General features: G+C 41.6%; 2 protein-coding genes across 6 annotated transcripts in view; one reads left to right on the forward strand and one right to left on the reverse strand.

The window, feature by feature from the left end:
* LOC147200556 (RING finger protein 122) lies at positions 1-12,483 on the forward strand. 3 transcript variants are annotated; one of them, XM_086119294.1, is made up of 6 exons: positions 1-680; positions 2,280-2,433; positions 4,844-4,886; positions 5,206-5,247; positions 6,461-6,543; positions 10,019-10,849. In XM_086119294.1, exons 1-6 carry the CDS (start codon positions 656-658, stop codon positions 10,137-10,139), a joined length of 468 nt encoding a protein of 155 aa, XP_085975420.1. In that variant the 5' UTR covers positions 1-655; the 3' UTR covers positions 10,140-10,849. The 3 variants fall into 3 exon arrangements, with proteins under 3 accessions (XP_085975420.1, XP_085975419.1, XP_085975417.1); XM_086119293.1 differs by lacking the exons at positions 1-680; positions 10,019-10,849 and adding exons at positions 696-2,092; positions 12,029-12,483; XM_086119291.1 differs by lacking the exon at positions 1-680 and adding an exon at positions 709-2,092.
* Positions 10,842-21,748, reverse strand: part of pdcd11 (programmed cell death 11) — a 22,611-nt gene continuing 11,704 nt past the window's right edge. For all 3 annotated transcript variants that reach the window (XM_086119290.1, XM_086119288.1, XM_086119289.1), the window contains exons 19-36: positions 21,565-21,677; positions 19,763-20,265; positions 19,600-19,662; positions 19,389-19,485; positions 19,211-19,300; positions 18,682-18,784; positions 18,428-18,602; positions 17,151-17,207; positions 16,945-17,067; positions 16,710-16,832; positions 15,681-15,849; positions 15,414-15,563; positions 15,197-15,340; positions 14,880-15,130; positions 13,432-13,600; positions 12,477-12,630; positions 11,477-11,642; positions 10,842-11,330 (exon numbers count right to left, since the gene is read on the reverse strand). In XM_086119290.1, the coding sequence (XP_085975416.1) occupies positions 11,159-11,330; positions 11,477-11,642; positions 12,477-12,630; positions 13,432-13,600; positions 14,880-15,130; positions 15,197-15,340; positions 15,414-15,563; positions 15,681-15,849; positions 16,710-16,832; positions 16,945-17,067; positions 17,151-17,207; positions 18,428-18,602; positions 18,682-18,784; positions 19,211-19,300; positions 19,389-19,485; positions 19,600-19,662; positions 19,763-20,265; positions 21,565-21,677 (2,822 nt within the window). In that variant the 3' untranslated portion in view covers positions 10,842-11,158. The remainder of the gene's footprint in view (positions 11,331-11,476; positions 11,643-12,476; positions 12,631-13,431; positions 13,601-14,879; positions 15,131-15,196; positions 15,341-15,413; positions 15,564-15,680; positions 15,850-16,709; positions 16,833-16,944; positions 17,068-17,150; positions 17,208-18,427; positions 18,603-18,681; positions 18,785-19,210; positions 19,301-19,388; positions 19,486-19,599; positions 19,663-19,762; positions 20,266-21,564; positions 21,678-21,748) is intronic.

Here is a 21,748-nt window from a genome sequence, read left to right on the forward strand (position 1 = left end):
GGGATGAAAGCCGCGAAAATCCTCTGTTAAAAAAAGCGGCTTTATGGGGGGAAGACAAAGCAGACTAAAGCCAGATTATTACCTCCATTGATCGACGACTGTCATTGTGATCGGTGGATGACATTGGAGCCAATCCTGGCGGAAAAAAACCCACAAGTCATAGAGGGTCTTTGTCTGCTTTGACTGTAAACACTGACTGCACTGTTGATGATGTTATGACTGCGCATGATTCAGATTTTGACAACAACTTGCGAAATAACCCACGGTATGAGGCAAGTGACAGTTCCAGCTGCACAACAAGATTTCTTTGTCTTCTCTGATGACATCATTCATACTGGCATCCAAGAGCACATGAGATTTTTAGACGCGGTCCAAACTCTTTTCCCAAATAGCGCAGTCTTAACACGGAGGGCTTGATCCAGATTTGGGAAATGCTGGGCCGCACAGACTGCTGAGCCAACAAAACCACACCTCTCAAGGATTTATGGAAATCTGAGCAAATCTGAAAAACTTAAGGCTTGTATTTGGAGGGGCTCAGCACACAGTGACTGATCGCAGGCACCAACCACGAGTCCAAGAGTTTGGCCTCCATTCAAGCTCAGCCTTCTTCTTAAAGGGTCTGAATTTATTGCAGCTGCCACAGGAATCAAATTTCATGCAACCATTCCAATGGTGTAACGGTAAGTGGATTTCTCTGCCATCTGTTTAATACTCGTAGGACCCAGTACGTATTTTGTGTAGCCTACTTAGAGCTCGTCACCTCAGTTTATGCTTCATAGTTTACTGGCTTTGCATGATGGATTGAGCAAATCACAAAGGCCTGAGTGTTTTGTCTGTGACAAACGGCGCTCCAAATGAGGTGCATTCAAGTTCATGTTTACTTCAGTCAGACAACTACCGCAGCTGCATATTCCTGATTATTCCACGACCTCAGTCCGCGTTGTTGTTTTGTGTCTGGTTTAGTATTGTGAACAAAAGTTGTGGGGCACACAGCAATCAGTCAATCAATCATGTTACACTCCTGCCCAGTCTACGTTTTGATTCTTCAGCAAGGCATTTCGGTCAACTCTAAGTTTCCAAATTTGTGAGTGCAGTTTGGGGAGAGCCATGTCGCCTTCGAGCATGACACAAGGTTTTCCTTGTGTCATGCTATATGTCATAATGGCATGCTGAGAAGAGTTTGGTGTGGATGAAGTGGAGAACTCATCAAATAACGTTGATATGAACTCAAACAGAAATGAGGCAGGTCCTCTTTTATGTCCAACATTACTAACCTCACGTAGGTTCTTCTTGATCATAAAATGCCACAGAGACACACGCTGACATATTTTTAAAATAAGTCTTCCTAAGAAGTGTGGAAGCTGTTAAAGCTGCAGAGTGGGGACAACCACTTATTTCATTCCATTTTTACTTCCTGTATAGGCCTGGGATCCACATTTTACTCACGTCGTCTATCTCTCATTCAGTTTCCCTGCCCCCCTTCTTTTAAAATCCCCCAACCTCCAGCTATGTCAAATTATCATACCTCCCACACAGTGCAAGCTGTACCCATTCATTGACTCTGAAGAGAGACACATTTCGAGACTGGCAAAGAGCCCGCTTGCTGCAAATTAATAGGGTGACATGTGGCTCGTGGAAGTGGGGCTTCCGCTGCTATTGTTTTGCCAAATGGCCCCTTAGTCCCAAGTTCATTCTCATTTTAAATATATCCCCACCCCCACCCCGCCACCTGCAGCACCCACATTTCTGGGTCTTTCAAAACGAGCACACGCATAGACTGCACTACACAATCCAAGCCCTCAACCCCCAAATGCTGTCACACATGCACACACTTTACTACACTACTCTATTTAGTCTGGGGAACAGATGGTGGTGTGTCGATGTCTGTTCGCTGTGTTTGTCTACTTCACAGCCAATTAAGGGGTCGCCCTACGAGGGTGAGGGTTGCCACCACTGTCCCACAGCCACAGCTCCATGGACACACTCGCATCCGAGCAGCATCACCGAGTATTTCTGACCAAACAGGAGAAAATCTCCAGTTATGAGGGAATAAGCCAAGTGCCACATGCACTTGAACCACTGGGACTCACACGTGCGTTTCCATTATATGACGGCAAACGAATGATGATGATGATGATGATGATGATGTATCTTACTATTCCAAAGCCGGTTTGAGTTCTCAGTTCCAGACATCTCTCCAATGACCTGAATTTGATTTAATTTCATTGGATGTATGTGTTATAAACTTGTCGATCTCTCTCTCTTTTTTTTTTTGGCAGGATGCCTGTGCGGTTTGAATTCTCTGAGCTCTGAACACGACTGCAGCATGACGTCTGACATGTATCACCTGCCACTCAATGTGTATGTCATCGTACTGGGCATTGGCCTCTTCGTCTTCATGCTGAGTCTCATCTTCTGCTGCTACCTTTTCCGGTAGGTATAAGGGTGAGAATGAAGGTTGGCCTCGCCCGTTCTGAATTGCTGGAAAGTATTGGAGAAGTGTATGTGTGATGGAGAAATTGAGACAGCAATGAATTTTCACCACATTGCCACAAAGTACACCAGCCAGCCCAACATGTATTGATTTCTTGAGTATGTTCTTTATAGTATGTACTGTAGTCCTATTGGGAACATCTAATTATATGCTTGGATTCTTTAATGACCGGAAAAACAAACAACAAAACCATAAAACCATCCCTAACATGTAATGACTATGTGACCAAATTTGCAGCTCTTCACACCTCTGTGGGCTGTTTTTGTTTTGTTAGTTTTTGTCTTGGTCTGTACACACTTGTTTTAGCCTGTTAATGTACAACACGGGTGTCACACTCAAGGCCCGGGGGCCGGATCTGGCCCGCCGCATCATTTGATGTGACCCACAAAAGCAAATCAAACATGTTGACTTCTGTGATGCTTACTAGAATGTTGACCGACATTTCAAATTCTCGTATGTAATACATAAAAGAGCTATTTTAACTTTTCTTGTTGCCAAAACCCTCATTACAGTAATTTAAACTACAGTTGAATAAACCATTATTCTTGACTTCCTTATACAGTATTGTTTAACAGTCATAACGGCACTCCCAGGGAACCGGTAAATATAACGTGGCCTGCAAGAGAAATGAGTTTGACACCCCTGGTGTACACAATTACTACATGTTCTTACATTCATGGCCTCTTAAGGTATTATATTTTTTTACGTAAACAAATAACGAGCCATTTAACACCTTGTTGAGCAGCTCTTTGAGGAAAATTGCTGCAATTTACAGTAGCCAACGACAATTCCAAAACACCAATCACGTTATGTAAATTGGATCGATGCAATTTCAAACATTTATTTTTGAATATGCTAACGAGTCAATTACATGAATAAAATGCACAAAAGACTCGAACTCTACTATAAATACAATGTAAATTCAGTGATAATTAACCCTTTAAGGGACAGCGGTTACTGCAGTGGACAGCTTATCATGCCATAAGGTTACAGGTAGCATGAAAGGGTTAAAATATTTTCATCAATGAATGATTTCAAAAACAATCATCCATTGAATTGTTGTCGACGTGTAATACATGATGAAGTGATTTCATATTTATATGGGATGCCAGAAGCTCACCTGTAATGCTTTGGAGCTGAGGGTCAAGTCCCGCTGTGGACAAAATGTACAAAAATGGCAAGTCGTCCACATTGCAATGTTGGTCTGCTTCCTAGCGACTGTTGAAGCGTACCGAAGAGCAAAGCAAAGCACAGGAGGTGCAGCACTGTTTGCGCACCCCTTTCAGTCTGACCTTGCATGCCTGCATCTGTTCCGTTCTAATGTACTGAAGAGTGTGAGTTTGAATTTCCCTTTGAGAGATGAGATTAAGTATAATAAATTCAATTAAAATTTGACGGTCACAATGAAGGAAACGATGTGGCCCGGGACAAAAATCACTATAATTATAAACATATGTAGAGTGTGTAGGTTTTGGTTTGGTAAGGTAGATGCATACATTATTCTATTTTATAGTGGGCACTTGGAAAGTGTTCAAAAATGATATGTATCTTGTCTTACTCTATATTTGAATACTTGATTATGTGCTCCAGGGAGTGTTCATTATCATTTTATGGCTTGCATATGTATTTTAATTGCAGAACAATTGAATAATTATCCCCTCATGTTAATTTCCACAACAAAAGCTACATACAGTCACCTTTTGGAGTTTGTGTCTGCTGAAAACAACCGCGCACTCTTTTCGGCTCGGAGTGGACCGGTCGTACGAGAGTTCTCCCGAACTTACCATTGGCTGTCATGCCCTTGTTGCTTGTGTGTGTGCGTATCATTGGAATGACAGTGTTCAGTAAATATTTTAACAATTTTGTGATTGAGTTATTCTTTCAAGTATTCATAGTAATTTGTGAAATTGCAATGCAATGCTTTTATTTTAGTCAGGGAAGGACCCACACATTCAAAGCCATGAATGCAATTGTACCATGCTCAGTCCCAAGGTAATGTTCGTGACAGAATTTTGAAAAAACACAAATTCAAATAAACTGCTTTGAAAGTGAATTTCAATAACAATTGACATTTTCTCAACCCCAGCCAGATTTACAACATAATGTCCCTCACCTGATAACTTGCAAGGAATTATCATCTGACAAATTTGTCCCAGGGGCTAGAGCGCGAACCACATTTCTGGAAGGCCCTTTAATGCTGGAACAATGGCCTAACACATTGGAGGGACACTCATGCCTTAGGTCCTCACTTAAAATTTTGGCATAGTTCTGTGCTGTCAAATGTCTTACCACAGTAGATTTCTGCATACCATTAAAGTGCATATTTTGTCTTGTTTGTGGCTTACTCAGGTTGAAACAACAAGGAACGAGGGAGCAGTTCAGCTACAATGAGGTTTGTCACTCACTGCAGTCTCTGCACGTGTAACGGCACACTCTGAGACAGACTAAATCCTACCACTGCATGTCAGGCTTTTTTCATTCAGCCGAGCAATATAACACCACCTTCCAGAAGAGTTCATCAGGGTACATTGAATGCAACAATTCTGAAACTAATATTAGACTAGCTTTTCTATGCATCAAACAGAGGAGTAATATGAGGTCAGTCATGTTAGGATATACAGTATGGCCCATCGGAAGAAGTTATATTTATGATAGTGCTGACACTGTATTACATTAAATGTCCATCCTTCCATACTCATTCTTCACTATAGGTGGTGCTAAAGGGAGCAAGCAAGAAACTCAGCCTGCTTGGAGTAAGTCATTTTGCTTTACATGTAATTTACATATGCTACATTACAACAGATTCGTAACCTTTGTCCTTTGACGTATCAGTGTGCTGCAAGCAATCTCTTACTATCCATCCATCCATTATCTGTGATGCTTATCCTCACTAGGGTCATGGGCGTGCTGGAGCCTATCCCAGCTGTCTTCGGGCAGTAGGTGGGGTACACCCTAAACTGGTTGCCAGACAATTGCAGGGCACATATCAACAAACAACAACCACTCACACCCGCAGTCACCCCTGGGGACAACTTAGAATGGTCAACTCATCTATCATGCATGTTTTTGGAATGAGGGAGGAAACCAGAATACCTGGAGAAAACCCACGCAGGCACAGTGTGAACATGCCAATCAAATCCACACAGGACGGTTGGAACCCAGTTTCGTACCCCGGACCTCTGTAATGTGAGGCAGATGTGCTAACCAGTCACCCACTGTTCCGCTGCAAGAAATAAAATGTCACCTAATTGGTCCAGAAATTATGTCTTACTGTAATGTACAGTTCAACTATAGATCCCGTCCCTTTTTTTTTTAACCAGTAGAAGATACAAAACCTGTGTAATCCAATATTTCAGATATTTTTGTCTGGTGGTGTGCTGTGAGATTTTTCAAGTGTAAAATCTGTGCCTCGGTTCGGTTGGGACACACTGCATTTGAGCCTGTGTGGAATGCAGCCCATGTTTCTGCCTTACTCTTTATAAGCCAGGTTGACCTATCTATTCTAACATACTAACGCAGTTCAATCCTCAGATGTAATTAACATGCAACACGCATTTTACTGGCCATGTGCTTGAAATCTCTTTCGTTGATGGCAAATACATACCAAGTGCTTCCCAATCTTCAAGTGGCAGAATTTAGGACTGCTAAGAATAACTGTGCTTTTTATAGATGCTTCGTATGAGCATGCTTCTCTGTTTGCTATCTTATAAATGACTGCCTTTAAATGTTTCAAAGGCAAAGGTGGGCGGGAGGCCAAGTTCAGATTTTGAGATTCAAAAATAGAAACAGCTATGAAAAGAACAATGACCGGTCATAACCAACACCTTATGTTATGCACTGAAACAGGGGTACATTGAACTTCACATCATTTTGTTTCTTTGTTTGATTGAGAAGATGAAGGCTTTTTTGAAGTTACACAATGACACAAAATATGGCCTTACCTCATTGTTGTTCTGGTTTTGGCAGCAAACCTGCGCCGTGTGTCTGGAAGAATTCAGGACCAGAGACGAACTGGGAGTGTGCCCGTGCTCACATGCATTTCACAAGAAGTGAGTGTCTGCAATGAATTTTGGAAACAAACAACCACTTTCGAATACCTTTGCTGTTTAATGTCAAAAGATCTGAAACGTCATTGTTAATATAAAGCCAATACAAATCGCTGTGGAAAAACAATAGCGATCATTATAAATATCACATTATTTTAGATAATAAAGTACCAAAAAAGTAAAACGTGCCTTCTTATAATGCAGAGCTACTGAATGAGACATAGTGTTTACTACAAAAGAAAATACCAGAAAGCAAGACAGCCTGTAGTTCCAGGAAGACAATGCTGATAAAACTGTTACCCAGTTAAACTTTGACTGTTCTTTCAATGTACGTAACAACCTGAGTGAGCTTTGACCTAAGGTGCACGGAACACGTCAGGCACTATTTATTGGGACATTCTATTTGTTTTTACTGTAAATTCCTCTGAGATAAAATACAAGTCAGATTCAATACACCCAATGAAAATGATGTCCACCAAAATGCCACTGTTTCATATTTTAGTTACTTTATTTGGAGACAAAGGGGACAACATATTAAGAGAATTCTGTCAGTTTTGAAGTTTGTTTCTAGTGTTTATTATTTTTGTAAAGCTCTTGTATTCAGATGGCACAAGAGGTCCTCGTCTGGTATAACACTGCCACTCACATGATCTTATTGGCAAAATACTTGGACAAGTGGTGAGTTTATAATAACACTGTACTGTAATCTGAATGTATTGATCAAAAATAGTTTTTCCTGCCTAAATGTTTTTTATATTTTTTTCAACAGAGTGCATTCCACATCACATTATTAATAAAATAAGGATTAAAAATGTAAAGAGGCAAAAAACTATTGAGGCAGCTACCACAGCACTTCCTGTTTGTACTCTTATTTATAAACAACGCGTCTCTTCCGGTGCAATACTTAGCGGCCTGTCGCTAACTTCGTGTTAGCCACACAGCAACATGTACATTCAAGAACGTCAGATAAAACCAAATATTGTGGTGAAAACAGACTATGGCTAATCCCAACAATGTGTTTGCACGCAATGAATTAGACTGACACAGTATACTGGCTAACCACCCAACAAACTCACGATATTGCATGTTATCCTCAGACGTCCGACTGCGTCACACGTGCCACTGGCGCATGCTCGAACAGTCTAACTACACATTCTCACGGAAGAATATGCATATTAACAATGGTTACAACTCTTGATAAAAATTAACATACACCTTAAAGAATATCACTGTGTGGCCTTTTCAACAGGATAACGACAAGGAGTTTTTGTCATCGGCCCTTCACAATGTGCCACTAAAGCAGGGCTGTAGTCACGTCCACCTTTATTGAATCGAAGTCAAGTCTGAGTCCACTAGTGATGTGTCGTTCGCGAACGAGCCGGCTCTTAGAAGTGAACGATGGGAGCCGGCTCCTCATTGGGAGCCGATCCGAATAGGAGCCGACTTTTTTTTTCTCCTGTTTTTTCCCCCCTTCGGTTAAAGCCGCACGTGATTGGTCAAGATCCATGGTAGAAGAGGAAGGGGAGGGTTTTACACACACACACACACACACACACACACGCACACGCACACGCTGCAGTTTAGAGAAGGGGGAGGGGTTAGAGAAGAGACACACAACAGCACTCTGAGCAGCACGCAAACAAGACAAACGAGGAGACGAGAGTTAGTTAGCGAAAAAAACAACACGGTGGAAAGCGGAAAGGTGAGAAAATGGATAGGAAACGCAGTGAAATGTGGACTCATTTCAATTTAATTGATAGTTCAAAGGCAGCGTGTAGACTGTGCAAGGTTAAAATATCCCATCGATCAGGCTCCACAAATAACCTGCACAGGCACATCAGAAAGGTCCACCCATCAGTACAATTTGAAGAGAAATGACAAGCAAGGGAACCAGCTATTAATGAAGGTGCTAGTGTGTCTGCAACTGTTGCTGCTGCTGCAATGTCACAACTGCCTAGATGTACAACCCAGAGCTCTATGAGCCACTTTATGCAAAAAGCTATCAACCAGCAAAACAGAACACAATTGACGAGGAACTGGGTAAAATGATTGCAAGTGATTTTCAGCCATTTTGTGTTGGCTGTGTGTTGTCGCAACACCTGTCCCCTCAGAGAGAATCTTCTCCAAAACAGGGCAAATATTAACAGAGAGGAGAAACAGGATCAACCCCTCAAAGCTGAGGCACTTGGTTTTTCTTCATGCCAATCTTCACGAAAGACAAGTTAAAACTTTTACCTGGGTGCTGCTTTTTTCTTTTTGTTTTACAAATTTTAACTTATAATTTGTTGTGTGGTATTCAAAGCTTACTTATGTTGTTTTACTGTAAATAGTTAAAAGCTTATAAATATACACATTCAGAGATTGGAACTTTTTGTTGACCTTGTTTTGATATGGGTCTTTGTACTTTGTTTTTATTTTTGTAGCACTCCATGTTGTACTCCATGTTGAGTATGTTCAGAAGAATATACATAAAGCCATATAAATAATAAATATTTGATATAGTGTCTATTTTTTGCATTAGTAATTCATTTTACGCATAATATTACGTTATTTTTGGTAGTAAATTAATTTAAGCAACAAAAAAATTGAGGAGCCATTTGGGAGCCGAAAGAGCCGGTTCTTTTTAGGGAGCCGAGCCAAAGGCTCTAAAAGGAGCCGGAATTCCCATCACTAGAGTCCACAAGGTCCGTGCCCAAGTCTAGATGAGCTCAAGACTAAACCTTAAGATTGAAAAATACAATTTTCAAGACCACACAATTAGAGAAATTTCATTTGCTGCATTAATGTTTCAATGAAACTTAATTACTGTATTCTGTAAATTCTTCCCATCACTGTTGCACAACTTCCCATAAAATGTGGCACTTGTACATCGCTTCGCTTTCACGTTTTAGTCCTATTCATCCGAAACAACCTCAGCGGGGTTTAAGTCAAAAGACAGTCCTATTGTAGGTAAAACTAGAAACAAATACATCTTTGTTTGTTTTGGGTAACCTTACTGGCTATTTGTAACCTGTCAGTTCACCTTTGTACCATTTCAAGCTATTCATTACTTGAACTGCTTTACTTTCAGGTTTTTATTTTTTTTAATGGAAGAGGCTGGGGGTTGAAACTTTGAAGTTTATAATTAAAAAAAAGGTTTAGATGTTGTTTAGTTTCATCACAATTGATCCTAACAGTACAGATTTAAGAGAGACATCAAAAGCAAGTTAATTGCAACTAAAAAAATGACATTTTACAACCATTATTTTGTGTTTATTTTGGAACGAAGACTACTGTATATATGAGCAAATGCTCAAAAGTATTTTCTTTTATTTGTGGGGGTAGGCAAGGCACCAATAGCCAGGAATGATCCAGGTATTTCAGCTCCAACAAAGCGTACATGTATAAATAATTAAATGAAATTTATCGGGGACTGTGTATCATCGTAAATGAATATGGTTCCTCCTTAGACCTATTAAAACAGTTTCTACCCATTCAGGTGCCTGCTCAAGTGGCTGGAGATCCGCAGCGTGTGCCCAATGTGCAACAAACCCATCTTGCGGCTCCACACTGATGCCCCGCAGGGTGCCGAGGGTCCTATGGAGCCAGAGGAAGTGTGAGGTTGGGAGAGAGGAAACTATACTTCTCTTAGGGATAAAAAAACCCAACTCCATTTAAATGACTAGAGATGATCATCTCACAGACCAGACAAAGCTGTTTATGATCCCAAGCGGCTGTGTTACCGCTGACCTTTGAGCAATATTCTTAGGTGGGAATTGGATGTTGACGGAGGCAAACATGATTTGGTAGGGTCAGAAGATGGGGGAAGGATGTATAAATAAGACATTTTTCATTACATTGGTCCTCGCTTAGCTTCCATATTGCACTGCTCAGCAACAGCCGGTCTGGAAAGGAGGCACCGGGACTGCAGCACTGCTGGACAGAAGCGGTACTGAGCAGGAGCAGTACTGATACCTCTACCATCTCAGGGGTGTTACCAACCCAGCCAGCACAAACCACGTCAGTCACAACGTAACCCACACAAGCATTTTACAATCAATACTGCCACTGTGTAGGTAAAATACTCAAGCAGTCAAGCGGTAGCCACACGCTATGGATGACATCACAACTTATGGATGACATCACGACCAGCATCAAGGACTTAAGTAGGCAGATTTTTTTTTTCCAGAGTGTGTACCATGAACTTTCCTTTAAAAAAAAAAAGAGGATAGAAAACTAGTGTGTATGTAATGTACGTAAATGTGTACCAATATATATTGTTATTTTGTATTTGTTGCTTTAAAATAAAATGTCACGTAATGTACTGTCATGAATGTAGTCAATTTATTGAGTGGTGGCAATGCTTTATCAATGCTTTTCTACAATTAATTTCTGAACACAGGCAAAACTCATTCAGAGAGAGTAGAGTTAAAAAGAGTCAATTCAATTCTTCATTCTAGTTTGATCCCGATCAGGTTGGTATAAGAATACATACATTTTACAAAAGGTTGTTTTGAGTCTTCTAGTTCCAATAATCTATTTAAACAGTAAAAATGCCAACTGTCAATTAAAAAACTATTCACATTATGTAGCTGTCAGCACCAAAAATATACAAGATGCATGATTGTACATTTGGTCTCTAGCTGGCAGCCTCACTGCCTTTGCCTTCCACAAACTCCACAGCCTTTTCTTTGACAGCCTGGATGCTTTGTGGTGTGCCATGCTTCTTCTCGTACTCCAGGTAGCGTTTGAAGAAGAACTTGATTTTCTTCACTGACACACTCAGGTGGATGACACGATCAAAGATGGCCCTGCGTGATAATTTAGATGAATTTGACTGTAAACATGCAACAAGCTTTCTTAACCTGTTCAGAAATCAAGAACTGTCTGAAATGTTTAGGTAGAACAAGAAAAAAAAAAAAACACAAAAAACAAACAAAAGCAAACTTGTCCTTACCGGACTTCCTTCTGTGATCCATGTTTGACCATGAGGTCGATGAAAATGGACCATAGGTCAGTGCGTTTTGGGTAGCTTGTCAGTATTTTGTCAAACATCGTGCGACCCTTTTCCGTGTTTCCAAAACGAAACTCCAGTTGGGCAAACTTTGTGATCACCTCCACGCCTGACGACAAATTACAATGTTTAAAAATTAGTCTAAGTAGATGTAGCAGACACGAACACTCAAAATTAGGCACACCTACGCAAGCAAATAAAAACGAATACATAATCTGAACTGTCAGAGAAGTCATCATTTAACAATATTTTATTATTGTGGCAGTTTGCATCGGTGTGGAACCACACTGCGCGTTTTCCCGCCTTGTAAGGCGACCAATGCATTAAATAAACTGGTATCAAACACACAAGAGACCACCTAGCATTGTGAAGTGCTTCAACCAAAACTCTTACTAGTCAGATCGAAACATTTCACATAACATTTAGGAGACAGTCCACATGGGAGCAAAGTGTCACATTCACTCATTCACTTTCCGAACCCTTTTGTCCTCACAGGGGTTGCGGGAGGTGCTGGAGCCTATCCCAGCTGTCTTCGGGCAGTAGACGGGGGACACCTTGAATCGGTTGCCAGCCAATCGCAGGGCACACAGAGACGAACAACCATCCATGCCCACACACACACCTAGTGACAATGTAGAGTGATCGATCGGCCTGCCATGCATGTTTTTGGAACATGGGAGGAAACCGGAGTACCCGAAGAAAACCCACGCAGGCCCGGGGAGAACATGCAAACTCCACACAGAGAGGCCGGAGCTGGAATTGAACCCGGTACCTCTGCACTGTGAAGTCGACGTGCTAACCACTGGACTACCGGGCCGCAAGTGTCACGTTAAAAGATCAAATAATTACAAAAAACTGTAAGGGGTGTACTCACTTTTGTGAGATACTTTATAAAAAAAAAAACCTGATGCTGATATCCACCTTCATAGATCATTTTACTCACTTTCTTTGGATGGCAGACTTTTAAGTGCCCTTTGCAGGAGAGCACTGGCAGCATCATTCTGGCCGTGCTGTAGCAGGAAGGTACCATAGCTCAGCCAAACCGCTTTGTTTTGGCGGAAACGCTTCACCATTGACTTATACAAGTTCTCGGCCTCCTGACCCAAACACAGCGAGCGAGAGAGAGACACACACACGCACACGGTGTTCAGCTCAAGCAACATAAATCTTTTACAAAGAACTGTTTCATTGATTTGCTGTTCGTTCGTCAGAAGGGGTATTCAGACAGCACACATTTGCATCGGTGCTGCACCAACGTATTTTGTTGCGATGTATCTTACACCAGTGTAAATTTTGCGGAGCGTTTACATGTAAAAAGCTGCTTACGAAAGAGAAGCGTGTTAACCCCGGTGCAGCCCCACTTGCTTTCACACGGCAGTTTCTGCGGCCGTGCATTACGATAGTAATAATACGGAAATAAAACACGCGCATGCGTAAAGTGTACTTCCTTTTCCCCGCCTTGTTTGTGACATTTCGAAAAACCATGGTTTATACTTCTCCAGACAAATCAACGCTGTGGTCTATCAGACACCGTAAAGGGATGAGAGAAGAGAGAAAGGAAAGATGGCGGAAGTGCAACAGAGCACGAAAGCAACGCATTCAATACTCGTATGTAATCTACTCTTCTCATGCGTAGCGAGTTTACCCCTGTAGCGTTAGCATGTCCCATTTTATATCGGTGCTGCCTTGCAAACTAGCATTTACTCAGAGTAAATTTTTAAATCACCTCCTGAGCAGGGTAAAATTTGCTCCGGTTTAAGCTGTTTTCAGGGGCTACACCGGTATAACTTTGTACGTGTGAACGCTCTACAGGGGCAGCCTCGGTGCTACACCGGAGTAAAAGTTGCCGTGTGAACACCCCTGTAGATGCTGTGCAAATTATGTAGAGGATTTAATACCTTCATCTTGTCAGATTTGGAGTAGATGTCAGCCAGTTGCTGATAAACAGGCATGGGCTCACAGAACTGGAGGGCTCGCTCAAAAACTTTCTTGAGGCTCTCCTGGGTGCCGTACATATTTTCCAAGTTAAGCAGGGCAACCCACACGTTCAGTTTCTCCTGCTCCTCTCTGGACATTAAAACAAACAAAAAAAAACAGTATGTATACAAGCAAACAATCACTGAGAATTAGGAGTGTAAATAAAGAGGGGTGCAGATAAATTTGGCATGTTTCTCAAATGAGCATCAGAGTTTGATGATTGTTGCCATTTTTTTTTTCTTGACCCATCGAGCTTATTTAATTTAAAGACTTGGAGCACATCTGGGCAAGGACTGTCATTAGTATGTGTACACATGTCATTTAAAATAACTGAATCCACTTTTTCAGTTTTTATTTCTTAACTTTAACAACATAATTATACCAGGCCTACAAAACGGCCGCTTATTAGGACAACATAATTTACATTAAATTCATATAGAGCACAATTGAGTTGCATGGCCCGTTTGAAAAATTAACTGTCGACCTCTGACTTGCAGTACAGCACCCTATGATGCGACAGCTAGGTTAGCACACTTTTCTCAGGCAGCTGTCTGTAATCCATTTTTTTTGCACCACGGCCCACTTTCATGTCAGGTCAATCCACAGCACAGTGACACTGAGATAAGCGTCTCGCCGGCAGCCCTTCTGCGACATGTATGGTCACTGTCATAAGGCGAATGGAGCCGGCGTATTACCGTGGAGCCAACCTCGTGAGGTCAGCAGCCATAATGGTTGTGCATAGGTTACTATGCAACGTGCCGCAAGGGTCAACTTCAAAATACAAGTGCACGAGTATTACCTCGCTTTGATTTTAAAGTTGGCCCTCGGAATCAATCGTGACGACTGACTTGACGTAGAATTGAGGGTGGCCTGATATTATTTGTGCCGAAATTGAGGTGACCGATTTCAATTTGGGGTGCGGTATTCAATTTCCAGTGTTCATGCATACTGGCACACCCCATTTCAGGTAAAACCCCCAATCTTCATCATAAATCAGTATCTGAACAGAAATGCCAAAACAACAGGCATGACACATTTTATCAGAAGCGAGAACATTAGTTCATTACATTAGCAAGAACAAGTAAAAAAAAAATTTTTTTTTTAACGAAGGAAAGCAAACTTGATTTCTGGTCAAAAACCTAGTAACAGAAAAGGCAATAAGCATGGCAGAATTGTAAGCTTAGATGAGAGTGAAGTAGCGTTAAAGCAGAAAACACAAAGTAATGACTATGAAGAAACGCTGAAATTAAAAAATAAATACATCATCTTATAGTACAAACGCAAGCAATGAAAACCTTTTTCTTTCCATTACCAGCTGGAACAGGTGGCCAAAATACCAAAGTTCCGTGTCGACATGGTCTAATCTTACCGGAAAGAAATGGTTTTCAGCGCCCTCTCTGCCACAGCGCGAGCCTGCTCAATCTGGGTGGCCTGCAGATGGTGAGCCATGTACTGGAGCCAGAGAATCGAGCTGTTGGGAGAAGCCAAGAGCAGGCGCTCAAACGTTGCTGCATCCTGGGGCCTGAGTTGAGGGTCCATCAACTCCATCTCCCGCTGCGTCAAGGCTTTCTCCGCCACCTTTTTCTCCTGCTCCAGCTCATACCGAGACTTCTTCTGAGACTGACGATGAAAGAAGTAGTGAGACAAATGGCGGAAGTTGCAACACAAAGTCAACAATTGCCTCACCTTGCTGTTGTGCTCATCTTGGTCCTCTCCATCACTTGAGTCCGCATGCATGTTTGCTGTCGCAGGCTTTAATGAGCTGAGGCCAAGATCCCAGGAGAACCCAGCTGCAACCTGCAGTCTGAAAGGGCCCGATGAACTGGAAACCTGTTGAGACATTTATTTATTTTTGCTAAATAAATAGGATGGAAATAAAACCAATGTCAATCAATCTGCTTACATTCACAGCAACCGGGTTGGTTTCTTTGGCTTCCTGATCGTCTTCCTCTCTAAAGTACACGTCAACCCCACTGTCATTGTCTACACGGTTTGTTTTCTCCTTCTTCATCGTCTTCTTCTTCTTCTTTGGGGGCTCCGTCTCCTTATTTTTCTGGTAACATCACCAAGGTTAAAGCAGTTAGGTATGCATAGCATTTCTGTTAAGAGAACAACTAAAGGCGCAAATGCCGAGCATCTATGCTGAAATGTTTTCCAACTGTTTGGTTACCTCTTCACTTTCAGATAGTGAGCGTTTCTTTTTCTTTTCAAGGTTATACTTCTCTTTCTCCTGTCCCACGAGACGTAGTGGCAGATGGAGGGACTCTGGGAGGATGTCTGGCTTCCCAGTGTCCACGGTGAGCAGGGACAACTCAACTAACTTTTCTTTTCTGTTGATGCTGAAGAACAAGAACAAAAAAGGCCGCAGTGTTATTGGAGCACAAACTATTGTGCACATGGAGCCATACAAATGTATTATGTTTGCTGTAGCATTTTACACAGTCCAATCAAACCCAATTTATTGTGTGACAAGAAGCACTCATTGGACCCATCATCATGGATTCATCAAATACATGTGTATAATCTGTCAATTCTTTTTTTTTTTCTAATACCGCTTATCCTCGATAAGGCCACAGTTGAGCGGGAACCTACACCAGGTGACTGACTGGATGAGAAGAGGGGTACACCCTGGTTTGGATGCCAGTCAGTCCCCAAGCACATTTTGACAAACAAGCATTTTTGTTTGTTTGTTTGTTTATTGAACATAAAACATATATACAGTAATAATTTGACAGAAAATAAGGTAGATTAAAAAAAGTAAAAAGAAAGAAATCAATCTTCATTCAACACAGTTATTATGTTCAAGGGAGTAGGAAGAAGTAAAAAACGTATCTAGTCCTACCCCGTTATGTGATTGTATCTAATAAATCATTGACCCTCACTTTCATGCCTAAGGACAATTTTGAGTCTTCAATAAACTCAACATGCACGTTTTCGGAACAGCAGAGTTGTCGGTACGAGCCCTACTGTTCTTGATCTCGGTTTTTATAAAATAAAATTTGCCAAAAAAGCTACTTGTATTCTGGAGCAATTTATGCTTTTTCTTGATAATGATGGATTTTTATAGTCTAGAGCGACCACAAATTATGAGAATTAGATACAATGCAAAAAAAACAATGCTCAGTTTTGACTATGTGTCAGAGGTTTTCTTAGCAAACGTATTGTCACACTACTTTGCAGTGTGTATAATTCATTTCACCTGATGATCTTTGTGGTGAGCAGGGTGCTGGGGGGAAGATGATTACAGAGGACTTTGTGGTTGTTCACAAAATACTTGGTGGACCGCTGAAGCTCGGCTCTCCCAGTGATGCTGTTTGACAACCTGGAAGAAGCAAAAAGTCGTCATTCATTTCAAGTCTTCAGTGAGCCATGACACGACATATTTAGTGCACGCACATCGACGCTTCCCATGCAGTAGGGAAGCACCGTCTTACCTTATAAAGACCCCATGCTCACTGATAGACTTGACAAAGCCTCTGATTAACTGGCCTTGTTGCAGATCTTTCAAGGACAAAACCTCTGTGTCTTTTGCTGGCTTGGCCTGCTGTGGGTTTAACCTGGAGAAGGGGAACAGCAGAGAAAAGGTTACAAGTTCAGGACAGATCAACATTTTTGAGTGTATACATGTCAGATATCATACCTTGATGGTCGTAGCGATAAATGCCACTTGTCATTTTCACATCCTAGAAGGTAACACCTGAGATAAAACAACATCATTCAATGTGGCAGATCTATTACAACCGAAATGTGTGTGTGTGTATGTATACAATGAACGGACATCTGTTGCCGCGGACAGCAGAAGTATCAATCCAGGGATTACAGCCATTGTTTTTATGATTTAAAATAGCCAAAATTAAAGTTCGATGTCATTACACCGCAAAACTGAGCTGGGGTCTGGAGACTGCGAAGGTATACACATGTAGACACTATGTATGGCCTTTGTGGACTCCACATTATATTGTGTTCATTTTACAATTTAAGTTTGGGTGAGTGGCCGTTTACTGAAATGCCACTGAGACTCTTCCAAAATAGTGCAGCTCGTGCGGAACAGGCCAAAGCCTGATCACAGTTAGTCTGATCACAATTTAAACAGGGAGCAAAGCATGGTCTTGAACTAAATCGTTGTGCACTGTTAAAACTGTCCCAATGCGAGTTCAAGTCTGTCTAGCAAACATATCTGAGCTTAGTTTGCTGCATTGGTGCAATTTTTTTTTTTGTGGTTGTTATGTGTATTTTGGCTTGGAAACACCTTTCCGTGTCGAGACAACATATCGGCGTCAAGATATTTTCAGATTAACATGCCTGTGCAAAAAAACTATTACGCAACGCAAATCAAAGATACAGCGCTGGACTACGCATGGGAGGGGGTGATTTTAGTCTTCCCCAAAGCACATTGTAGAGAGCAGAATTTTATGTACTTCATCTTTTGAAAGCAGCTACAGTGTTACTGGAAATCCAGTTCTGCTCGTTTGTAAACGCTTCATATTAAAATATCCTCCATTGACTTCCTTTGGGCTTGGCAAAGACTGTTAAACAGGGGCAAAATGATAGCGAATACTTTACTAGATACCGTACTCCAGAAATAGCACACAGGTAAACAAAAAAAGTTATTTAAATGGACATATTGCTCCATGTTGACATCAGATCAGTGAACTTTTTTTTCCCCATGATTTGATCAATTTCTGACTGAAACCCGGTGTGCTGGCTCCAATTTAGGTATTAAAAAAAATTCAATTTGAAATTACTCATGGCTATTCAAAATGGTAAAATCTCAAGAGCTTACTAAAAAAAGGAAAGATTCCACATTCAACCATTTCATGATGCTGCATGGTCTCTGAGACTAAAAGATGGTGGCGGTCAAACACATTTGTTAAATAAGCATTGTATGCATATACTGTAGTTGGTGCATTCACTGACCTCAGCAGTTGATCCTTGCTAAATGCAGCCAACAGGTTGGGCTTGTATGCATCAGCGAGATCAGTGATGGCCACAGTTCCTGTGCAACCAAACGGGAGTTTGACCACAAGGCCGTGTGGCAGTATGCTTGTCACTATTCCTAAAGTGATACTGCCTGTCTCCAGTTCATGAATGCCTACAAAACAAACACACGGTAGCCCATCAGCCTTTTTCCATCATATAAGTATAGGATTGCTGAATAAGTTGTGTCCTACCTGTGAGTGACAGTAAGAATCGCTGAGGTTTGAGACTCATTTCGACCACTTTTGCCTTAACAGCCTGGCCAAGTTTGTACAATTTTTCAAGACGGCTGGAATCCTAAAATAACATTTAAAAAAGACCATATCAAAAACTCAAATCTCAAAACTCAAGCAATATTAGGACACAGTTCACATGAAGTAGTTTTTGTCATGTTTCCTTTGTCTAACAACAGAAATTGTTATCTTTATATACCGGTAATTGTCGGTTTCATGTTTCATCTATTATACAGTACTGCATATTCGAGTGTGAATAGTTGACTATGTGTCAGTCATATAGCACCACCTGCTGCTTACGTGTGGACTTGACAGCCTGCAAACGCACGTGCCCAATTTTATATACCAATACTGTAATGACGTTTGTGACAAAGATGTGTTTTTTTTTAAACTCCCCAGTGGAATTTTATTTTAACAATAAACATGTTAAAAAATACATTAAATTCCACTGATCAATAGTGTTAGGTATAACTTGATAGGAATAACTTACTTTCAGGTCTGTAATCATAGCCAGCAGTTCTACTGTCCCGGTGATGGAAAGATCAGAGGTGACCTCCAAACTCTTCCTCTCTGGATGGAACTGCAGACAATTACAAAGCCATTCACAGACCTCAGCTCAGCATTGCAGTAAGAGTATGTCAGACGCACAACTGTATAATCTTGCCTACCTTTGAAACAAAACATGTAATTTCCTCTCCAACCTTGTAACTACTCAGTTTCTCTGTAGCCGTCACCGACTTGAGCTCCGTTTTCCTGTCCAGTTTGCTATGAGAAAATTTGTTTAATGGCAACATGTGAAAGACTGCAATGGCAACACAAACAACACATTACATTCGAGCAATCATGCCACTGTCAAAACGGTAACGATCATTCATTTACCTGGGTATTAGTGTTAGCTCAGGTGAGGTGTATGGTAATCTTGGCTGGGAAATCGGTAATAATCTAAAGAAAACAAAGAACAGATCATATATAATTGTAAAAAGAAGCTTTAAAGAACTTTCAATAATGTGAAAAAAGTATAAAATTAATAAGCAGCAGCCACCCGTTACTGTTGATTTCTCGTCTTCCAATGACCCTGCCAGTGACAACACTGCCCACTTTAACGAAAGACGTGGGGAAGGATCCTTGTGACACCTCTGTCGCCTCCATCACCTCAGACACGTGCACAAAGCCCGTGCTTCCATCCTCTAGTTCAACCTGAATGTTGGTAGGCTTCACTGTCCGTACTTTCCCCTGCACAATTTCTCCGAAGCGGTAACCAGTGTCAGAATCCATTTGGTTTTCTGAAACGGTGCGCAGTCTTTTGGGTGCAGCACGCTTCCACGACAATAGAGGAAGCCCTTGCAGTTGCTCGCAGCTTGGTTCAACGACTTCAACGGTCAAAACCATTCCTTCCCTCAGCTTGACCGACTCTGGTAGAATGACCTCATTCAAGTGGCTTTGAGTTTGAATAAAAGTCAGCTGAGCAGTGTCTTCCACGGAGATGATGGCTAGGTCTTTGTCAATGTGCTGCAAAATTGCAGAATATTTGCGCTCTTCTGTAAGCTGTAAACACACACACACAGACACACACACACAGAGTTACGGTCGGCGATATTTCATGGCTGGTTATTTATTTCTTATTTTTTTTTTGTGTTGGGGGTTAATCTTTGCATGTGTGTGGTAGCTCTCCCCTGCTCTTTGCTGATTGGTGGCCCTTGTTCACAACTTAGCTGAACAATCATTGCAGGGGAGAGTGAGCCCAATTAGTTTTAGGTGGGCCAACACTTGCAAAGATTAACCACCCGCTGTTTAAATTACAGGGGTCTCAAACTCAGGGTCGCTTTCTTGCATGTTTTCCATCTCTACCTGCTGCAGCACCCCTGATTCAATTGATCAGGGCCGTTATCAGGCTTCTGCAGAACTTGCTGATGAGCTGATCATTTAAATTTTGGAGTTTGAAACCCTTGGTTTAAAATGACTCAGGGTGGGTAGTCCTGGTTGTGTTTAGAGTCAGGACCTTGGGTGTGTCATATGTATTAGCTTGTTGTTTGTCAGCCCCTCAGTGCAGCCAAACTAGTTCCTCGCAAAGGCCATCATCCTTCCAGTTCATTCGTGTCCATTTAATTCATTTGGGTTTTAGGGAACTTTGCCATAAATCGTTTGTGTTCATTCATTACTAGTATTTATTTGGGCTGCACTAAGGCAGTGGGAATTCTGCAATGTTTACTCCAATCTCGTTCTATTGTGTCATGTGTTCCTCCTCGTGATAGTACTCTCGAGATTAGGGGTGTCTAAACTCGGTCCTCAAGGGCCGCTGTCCTGCCTGTTTTCCAGCTCTCCTCGGAGCAACAACCCCGATTCAAATAATCAGGATCATTCTAATACTGCTTCAGAGCTGGCTGATGAGCTGATCATCTGAATTAGGTGCATTGCAGCTGTGAGAAGCTGGAAAACAGGCAGGACAGTGGCACTCCAGGCCCGGAGCTGGACATGCCTACTCTCGACGGTCCAAACACCAGTTTCTGCTCCTCTCCAACTCCCAGACTTACGTTTGACACTTCCTCAGTTGGAAGGGTCATAACACCCAGCGATTGGAAAAGATCCAAATGAGAAGCCAAGGCTTGTTTTAAAACATATGTATCATCCCCTCATCATTATCATTGGGGGAAAAAAGCAGTCGGTGTTTTAGAAAACAATTAAATCGCATCTAGCATGCGGCTGAAGACTAAGCTTAGGGTTGAGTAGTAAGGGGGAGGGGCGAGAGTCTCCTGGAGTACATAGTGGAAACTGGAAATACTTTGTACATCCATTTAGTGTTCTTTAGTATTTCATTGTACATTTATGTAAGACAAAGTATCTTACCGTTTTCTTTTTGGTAACTAACTTGGAAAGGAGTGACACATGGACTGTGGCAGACAGGATGTCAGCATAAATAACAACTGCAGTAACCTTCTGTCCTGGGGTCAACTGAATCCCTGCAACAAAGAGAGCAAGAGATTTTCAAAATGTGTGGTTTCTCAACATTTAAATCTTTTTATTTTGAAAT

Source organism: Hippocampus guttulatus, chromosome 9 (assembly GCF_054856545.1).
Source record: "Hippocampus guttulatus isolate MCC_2025c chromosome 9, RoL_Hgut_1.0, whole genome shotgun sequence".
Taxonomy (NCBI): domain Eukaryota; kingdom Metazoa; phylum Chordata; class Actinopteri; order Syngnathiformes; family Syngnathidae; genus Hippocampus; species Hippocampus guttulatus.

Excerpts from the sequence above, each read along its gene's own strand:
- LOC147200556 (XM_086119291.1), top strand. The coding sequence starts at position 1,975 with ATGGACACACTCGCATCCGAGCAGCATCACCGAGTATTTCTGACCAAA. Across the intron at positions 2,093-2,279 it reads TGAACCACTGGGACTCACAC|GATGCCTGTGCGGTTTGAAT; the intron begins GTGCGTTTCCAT and ends TTTTTTTGGCAG. Across the intron at positions 6,544-10,018 it reads TCACATGCATTTCACAAGAA|GTGCCTGCTCAAGTGGCTGG; the intron begins GTGAGTGTCTGC and ends CTACCCATTCAG.